We start from the raw sequence: 7,841 nt of genomic DNA, 5'->3' as shown, positions 1-7,841 counted from the left end.
CCGAGCGCCTCTGCCGGCCGCGGCCGCCCCGACGGCCCCCGCGGAGCGGCGAGCGCCGGGCGAGCTGCCGGCAGAGGAGCCGGCGCAGCGCGCTGGGTGTTTCCTTTCCGCGCTCACCTCCCTCTCCCTCGGTGACCCGCGCTTGAACCTGCATCGGGAGGCCGAGACGGACTGCAGCCCGCTGCTCCTTCCTCCGGGCACGGGCAGAAATACAAGCCGGGCCTTCGAGGTGAAGCAGAGGACAGCAGCGGAGGCTCCTCCGCCGAGCGCCGCCGCTCCGATGGCACAACCGCGCCGCGGCCCGCCCCAGGCCCGGCTCCGCGGGTCCCGGGCAGCGGCAGCGCCGGGCGGCGGGGGCGGCTCCACCGCTCTGCGCGCTGGGCGCAGCCGGGAAGCGGGGAAGGAGCTCCGCGCCCCCTCGGATGCGGGCTCGGCTCCGCGCCCCCTCGGGCAGGTGCCGCCCGGGGCAGAGCGCCCCGCTCCGCCCCGGCGCAGCCTGCGGGTCTCTAGCGCGAGTCGGCGGTAAATCCGCGGGGGCGGCCGCCCCGGGGGCGGCGTGCCGCTGTCTGCCACGCGGAGGATGCGCCGCGCAAAGCAAATAGTTAAAGATTTCGGGGGGAGGAGCCAGGCCGCAATCCGCAATTAAAGATGAACTTTGGGTGAACTAATTTATCGGACCAAGGTAGGGTGGGCAGCAACCTGGGAAGGGTATAAAAGGCGGCCGGCGGCGAGCGCGGCCCGCGCACTCGGAGCTCCCGGGGGGCCGGGCGGCGCTCGCTCCCCAGCCATGGGCTTCTCCGCCCTGCTCGCCAGCGCCCTGTGCACCTTCCTGCTGCCCCTGCTGCTCTTCCTGGCCGCCGTCAAGCTCTGGGACCTGTACTGCGTGAGCGGCCGCGACCGCAGCTGCCCGCTCCCGCTGCCCCCGGGCACCATGGGGCTCCCCTTCTTCGGGGAGACGCTGCAGATGGTGCTGCAGGTAAGGCGAGGCGATGCCGCAGGAGCGCCGAGCCGCCCCGGCCCCTCCTCTTGCTGCAGGGGATGGGGATGAGCAGCGGCTTTACCGGGCTCCCGTGCCAGGTGGGGAAGAGCTGCTGTCACTGCCTCTCCTCCTCCTCCTCCTTTTTTTTTTTTTTTTTTTTCCTCCCCTTTTCCTCCCCAGCGGCGGAAATTCCTGCAGATGAAGCGCAGGAAATACGGCTTCATCTACAAGACTCACCTCTTCGGCCGGCCCACGGTGCGGGTGATGGGCGCCGAGAACGTGCGGCACATCCTKCTGGGCGAGCACCGCCTGGTCTCCGTGCAGTGGCCCGCCTCGGTGCGCACCATCCTGGGCTCCGGCTGCCTCTCCAACCTCCACGACGGCCAGCACAAGCACCGCAAAAAGGTACGGTCCCGACCGCGAGCGGGGAGTGGGCACGGCCGCCCCGCGGCGCCGCGGCTGAGCCCCTCTCCCCTTCCTCCCTCTCCTCCTCCTCCTCCTCCGGGCAGGTGATCATGAGGGCCTTCTCGCGGGACGCCCTGCAGCACTACGTGCCCGTCATCCAGGAGGAGGTGAGTGCCTGCCTGGCGCGGTGGCTGGGCGCCGCCGGGCCCTGCCTCCTGGTGTACCCCGAGGTGAAGCGCCTCATGTTTCGCATCGCCATGAGGATCCTGCTGGGCTTCCAGCCCCGCCAGGCCGGCCCCGATGGCGAGCAGCAGCTGGTGGAGGCCTTCGAGGAGATGATCCGCAACCTCTTCTCCCTCCCCATCGACGTGCCCTTCAGCGGGCTCTACCGGGTAAGGCTCCCTGCCGGCTGGGAGGAGAGGGGCTGCGCCGGCCCTGCAGGCAGCCCGGCAGCTAAGGCCCGTGCCCTTCCGCCCAGGGCCTGCGGGCGCGCAACATCATCCACGCCAAGATCGAGGAGAACATCCGTGCCAAGATGGCCCGCAAGGAGCCCGAGGGTGCCTACAAGGACGCACTGCAGCTGCTGATGGAGCACACGCAGGGCAATGGGGAGCAACTCAACATGCAGGTGAGAGGCTCGCGCTCAGGTCCTCGGGGCCGGATCTGGCTCTTCCCTCCCGCCCCGTCCCCCGTTGTCCYTGGTGGCAGCACGCTTAGCCTTAAGGACCCTGTGGAGAGAGCAGGAGGTGCAGCCTCCTCTCCCCCTGCGATGAACCAGCCCAGGCTGCCCGCTGGGCTCCTGTGGGCACAGGCTGCAGCCAGCTTGTTGGACAGGGAGCCCGGCATCAGGGCTGCATGTGCAGCAAGCTGCGTCTCGTGGAGCAGCATCACCCCCTACCTCCCCGGGCGCCTGCACTGGGCTGGGAGCGCTGCGTGGCAGGCCCCTCTCCCTCGGGGAAGGCGGCAGATTGGGCGGGGGGGAGGCGTTGTCAGAGGTTTGCTTTATCCCTTCTTTGCCTCCTGTGTAAGGAGCTGAAGGAGTCTGCAACAGAGCTGCTGTTCGGAGGCCATGAAACCACCGCCAGTGCTGCCACGTCGCTGATMGCCTTCCTGGGGCTCCACCACGACGTCCTGCAGAAAGTGAGGAAAGAGCTGCAGGTGAAGGTGGGTGCCTCCCCAGAGCCCTTCCACGGCAGCGGGCGGTGTGAGGGTGCCTCGGGGCTCTGCTGCCTGTGGGGCTCCCCTTGACCCACGCGGGACCCTGCTTCAGGGCTGGCAGGAAAGCGCCGCTCCTTTGCAGCGCAGGGAGCCCCAGCCATCGGTTCGGTAAATGCCGCAGCCACGTCCTCCTTCCTAGGGGTTGCTGTGCGGCGCCCACCAAGACAAGCAGCTGGACATGGAGGTCTTGGAGCAGCTAAAGTACACGGGCTGCGTCATCAAAGAGACCCTCAGGCTGAGCCCCCCCGTTCCCGGAGGATTTCGGATTGCGCTCAAGACCCTTGAGCTCAACGTAAGCGGGGCTGGGGCTGGGGCTGGCTCCTCAGAGCAGCCGCCGAGCGCTAGTGGCTTCGGCCAGCATCACGGCTGGAGAAAGCCGGGAGGGAGGTGGGCTGCGGCAACACATCCCGTGCCGAAGCTTCGGGCACTTGGCGACTCCTTTCTCTCCCTCTTGACAGGGTTACCAGATCCCTAAAGGCTGGAACGTTATTTACAGCATCTGCGATACCCATGATGTGGCAGATCTCTTTGCCGACAAGGATGAATTTAACCCGGATCGCTTCATGGCTCCATCTCCGGAGGATTCCTCTAGGTTCAGTTTCATCCCTTTCGGTGGGGGCTTGCGGAGCTGCGTAGGCAAAGAGTTTGCCAAAGTCCTTTTAAAAATATTTACAGTGGAGCTGGCTCGGAGCTGTGACTGGCAGCTGCTAAATGGACCTCCTACGATGAAAACGGGCCCTATCGTGTACCCCGTGGACAACCTGCCTACCAAATTCATAGGTTTCAGTGGCCAAATCTGAGGGTTTGACGCTTGCCTCTGGCTGGATTTCTATAGCATCTAGTATGTACAAAGTAACTTTTATAGGGACAAAGGCCTTTAAATATTTAAACTTGTAAATGTATAATAGTTATTTATGTCTTCTAAATATTTGAAAAGGCTATGATATTTTTTTTTCCAAGCACTACAATTATGGGTCTCTGATTCATAATTAGATAATGTTATTTCTATAGAAATAAGTTTTCCCCTATTTAAAAACATTATTGAAAGCTGACYGGCTAAGTGTTTGAAGACATTTCAGGACAGTGTATGTATTAAGAAATAATTCTTAAAGGCATTTGAAAAAATGGTAACTAGCTACTCATCCAAATTACCTAAATGGTTATTGTTTGAGAATGTTTTCAGTATTACTTGTGTCTAGATCTTATGTTTAATGTGTGAATTTTAAGTTGATAATAAAGTTTATTTTTGAAGATCCTGTGTATGAAGATCTACCTGTGTGCTAGAGAGTAGCTTAACAAGTTAAAATAGGTCTACAGGGTTTAGATATGAAGTCAGATCTGTTTTTGTGAGTGAATGATTCTCTATTCCTATCATAACTTGTCCCCCCATGCACAAATGTAGCTCCCCTTGTAAATTGTTCTAATTTTTACCCTCCAAGAGGCAGTGCAAAAACATAAACTCACAAAACCCAGTATTAAGTGATGGCAAGTGGTACAGCCAAGTGGTACAGTTCTTCCTCCAGCACGTAATCTTGAGGCACAGTAAATACAAAAGCTAAAAGGAAGTGGAAGAACAGCATGTAATGTAAGCCTTTCTCTCTAGCTAGAGAAAAGGAGGTGAGAAGAAAATATTTCTTGAAGCTCTTCTCCTCCCATATTCCTCCTAGCCCGTATAAATGGGCTGCTGGATCTTGCTGTGTGCCAAGTCCCCTGTCTATGAGTCTTGACTTACGCAGGTGTCTCTTATCGGCGGCTGGAGCAAATAAAATCTGCTGTGATTTGGTCTTGAAACGCCACTGTTGTGAACAGGTCGGAGACGGAGTGTGCGTCTGGTTTGAGAACTTCTCTCCTGGAATTCAGCAAAGTGAAAACTAAAAGGCAGGCACTAATGTGAATTGATTAACAGAGAATCAACTGTTGAGATGCAATTCCCTAGGGGTGTGTAAGCAGGGCAGATAAAATGCCCTAGGCATGACCTCTGTTTTGGCTTAACCATAAGCTTTTTTTTTTTTTTTTTTTTTTTTTTTTTTTTTTTTTTTTTTTTTTTTTTAAGTACTTACGTCAAATGTGGTTGTGCTTTTTTTTTCTCTCTTTTTTTTTTTTTTTTTTTTTTTGCTTTTTTTTTCTCTCTTTTTTCCTCCTCCCTCCCCCATTACTACACCTATTAGTCTTCCCTCTAAAGTCAAACAGCATAGGCTGTCTCTATAAACATCTACAAAGTGAACAAGTGTAATTCAGTGTCACAAACAGCACCATATAGAATAATTTAACTTTTTGTTTGCTTTCAGAAAACAGTCACTTTTTCATTAAGTTTTCCCCAAATCAAAATTAAGGATGGTGTTAAGTGGCTCTAAATTCTTGCAGGTGTTTAATAGCATTCATGAGTGTGGATGCTTTTGTTTTGTTTGGTTTGGTTTTTAAGGAGTATCTCTCTAATTCATTTGACATGTATTTAAAATGCTAACTGGAAACAGGAACTTCTTAATGTAAGACCTTAGACAAAACCTATGTATGACAAAAATGAGTATAGCTATCATGTTTTTTCATCTTAACATTTTTTTTCTTTAAATCTTAAAATGCAAAAACTGCTCTTTTTAGGTTGTGCCTGAGTCTTCTTGTCAATGGTTAAAATTTTAAATAATTTTTTACTGTGCAAACATCCTACCCTCATGTGCTTTTCAGGGATTTGATGATTAACCTAAGTTTAAGACCCTTTTATTACCAGTCTACTAGTGGAAAATTGTAAATGCTCATCCCTATTTGGAGGCGATCCTGAAATCCGGGTGATGCTAAGGCTCTTGCCTCRGTATTCCTCGTTCACACAGTCTTCTTTAACATGACATCATTCTGCAAACCCAGAGTTGTTGACGTTCTGGAAATGCTTTTTTAACTCACAACTGTTGAGTTTTACATGCTCTTCATACTATTTTAGTTTATATTTTGTTTTTATGAAGAGTAGGAATCTAAGCAATGTCTGGAGAATATATGCCTCTTTCACAATGTAAATTTAAGACCGCGCATTTCTCTGTTTCCTTTTTTATTTTTCAGTTGTTTGCAATGCTTTTATCTTCAGAGGGAAAAAAATCATACACTTATTTGATTTTGTCTGGACATCTGGGAGCACATCCTCAGCTGTTATAAATCATGACAACATAACCCTAAGTTAGGCACTGCCCCTGTATAATTTATCTCTGCAGTTAAATAGTCTGTCACTGCTGTGTAATTTAGGCTTCTCCGAGGTAGCTTTAAACAAGCCGTCCCAAGCCGCAGCAGCAGCGTAGCTGCAGTAAGAGGGAACTCGGCGCGGGTTAATTGCTGAAGTATTTGCCCAACTTCTTGAGCAGGTTTTACAACCCTTGCTAATCTCCTCTATGCAGCTGGATCTTGGCAGGTTAGGTGCTGGCTGCGAACCAGTTTCAGATGAGCTCTGGGGTGAATAAGTTGCTTTGCCTGCTCAGCTGCGGCTGGGGCAGGCAGGTGYGGGGTTTGCTTGCTGCCCCAGCACTTCCAGCCCTGGCAAGGGATCGCTGTGGAGCAGGGAACTGATCCAGMGGAAAAATTACCTACCAAAAAAACCCACAACTGTTTTCCAGCCAGACCAGGTCCTTAGCCCAGCTCACGGCGTGAATGCTCATGTTTGTGTTGGAGGTCGAAGTAGAGCCACCTTCTAACCTGCATTTTGCTGGTGTCACCATGTGTTTCAGTAAGTGACTGCAGGTCCAAGACACACAGTCTAAAGCATTCAAAGGCCTGATGGGGGAAAGTGCATTCTCCCTCCTCATCATCAGACCTTTCTGGGGTGTCTCATGTTCCTTGCCTTACTTAATCTGCCATTGGAAAAAAAAAAAAAAAAAAACTTTTGACTGAGTCTATGTCTAAAAATGCAGATGCCCCAGGAGGTCCTACATCTGGAGTGAAAAGCCAGGCTCTATTTGTAGCTCTGTGTTTACTCTCCAAGYGTAGTGGACTACTGGAAGCCCAGCTTCTGCTCACCCGCGTAAACTATAGCTCCTGCCAATCGGCAGTATCACCAGTGCTTCAGTTTCTGAGGTCTCTGTGTGATGCTTAAGTTGTGTTTCTGCTTAACGAGATGCAGCTATACTCATTCTTGAACACACATGACACCAAAGACCTGCACTGGTGAGCTGGCATTGAGGAATGTCACTTGCTAAACTGTTTCCCAATTGAAAGRCAATAGTATTTTCAGATAAGGTCAAAATAGGTAAGTAAGAGTTGACTTTTGAAAATGGTTACATGAATAAGAAAAATATGCGGATGAATGCAGATAAAAATGATTTAATCAAAACTTCTTTCAGTTTATCCTAGTGAAATTATTATAAAAAGTYATGTTACTTTCAGCAGCTGAGCTGAGAAGGGTTTTTTTCTTTTGGTTCAGAAAAACAGCTAGTGAGTAGGTAATATTGCTTAAAGTCCTTTATACCTAATRTATTGCACTTACTTTTCTGACTGATTTTTTTGTGGCTTTTCTACAGGAATCTTTTTCTGGCCCTTGCAAGATGAGAGTCTGACAAAAAGGTTGCTCTTCTTTCTACTCCATTTCAATCTTTTCCTGTATTTTCTCATTTTATTCTAGTTAGTGATTGAGAATACCTTTGGAGAGGTACTAAGAAAAATACTTAACAATATGTAAAATATTCCATCCTTGACTTTCAAGTGGTGCCTTCCTAAGTGCTACAGGAAATTCTTCAAATTGCTTTTACAAATCTGTCGCTAGTCATCTTTGAAAACCGAATGCTGTTGGTTTTTGTTAATTCTGCACATCAGCAGAGGTGTTGAGGATGAATGCTGATAAAGGAATGTGCCCCAGTAGTTTTCAACTAACTGCATAAAATTAAGCCCCTAAATCCGTATCTTGATTTTTACACTAGGGTTGACTTTATGAGGTATAAATAYGCAAAAAACTGCTAGCTATCTCAAAGAGAACTGCACTGTTCAGGCAGTTAGTCTTCTTACTTTAGACTTGGTCCCAAAGTAGGGATTAAGCAACGTAAAAGCAGCCCATTTCAGATTTTTTTCTACCTTAAACTTGTTATATAGCATCCTTGCCAGAACAGTCTCACAGGATCCCARAACAAGCCTGTCTCTCTATTCATGTAAACCAAACTCGAAGCCACTGTTTTTTGGCAATGTTTCTGAAATTWAAGGCAGTCACAAATACTACTTTTGAGACATACTGCTCAGGCAATTATGTTCCAGCCCCAAATCAATTACTTTATTT

General features: G+C 50.5%; 1 protein-coding gene across 3 annotated transcripts; it reads left to right on the top strand.

Annotated features, from left to right (window-relative positions):
• The first annotated feature begins 654 nt into the window (after positions 1 to 654).
• On the top strand, positions 655 to 3,815 carry CYP26A1 (cytochrome P450 family 26 subfamily A member 1). Of its 3 annotated transcripts, none has more exons than XM_085325420.1 (8): positions 691 to 976; positions 1,160 to 1,384; positions 1,489 to 1,776; positions 1,863 to 2,012; positions 2,414 to 2,548; positions 2,742 to 2,894; positions 3,061 to 3,194; positions 3,278 to 3,335. In XM_085325420.1, the coding sequence occupies exons 1-8, from the start codon at positions 788 to 790 to the stop codon at positions 3,297 to 3,299; spliced, it is 1,296 nt and encodes a 431-aa protein (XP_085181546.1). In that variant the 5' UTR covers positions 691 to 787; the 3' UTR covers positions 3,300 to 3,335. The 3 variants fall into 3 exon arrangements, with proteins under 3 accessions (XP_085181556.1, XP_085181546.1, XP_085181537.1); XM_085325411.1 differs by having other exon boundaries at positions 694 to 976; positions 1,489 to 1,551; positions 1,666 to 1,776; positions 3,061 to 3,815; XM_085325430.1 differs by having other exon boundaries at positions 655 to 976; positions 3,061 to 3,815.
• The last annotated feature ends 4,026 nt before the right edge of the window (positions 3,816 to 7,841 follow it).

Source organism: Rhea americana, unplaced genomic scaffold, assembly GCF_003343005.1.
Source record: "Rhea americana isolate MKP2758 unplaced genomic scaffold, rheAme1 scaffold_122, whole genome shotgun sequence".
Classification (NCBI taxonomy): Eukaryota; Metazoa; Chordata; class Aves; order Rheiformes; family Rheidae; genus Rhea; species Rhea americana.
Note: the sequence above shows the minus strand (reverse complement) of the source record. Positions and strands in the feature narration are given on the sequence as shown.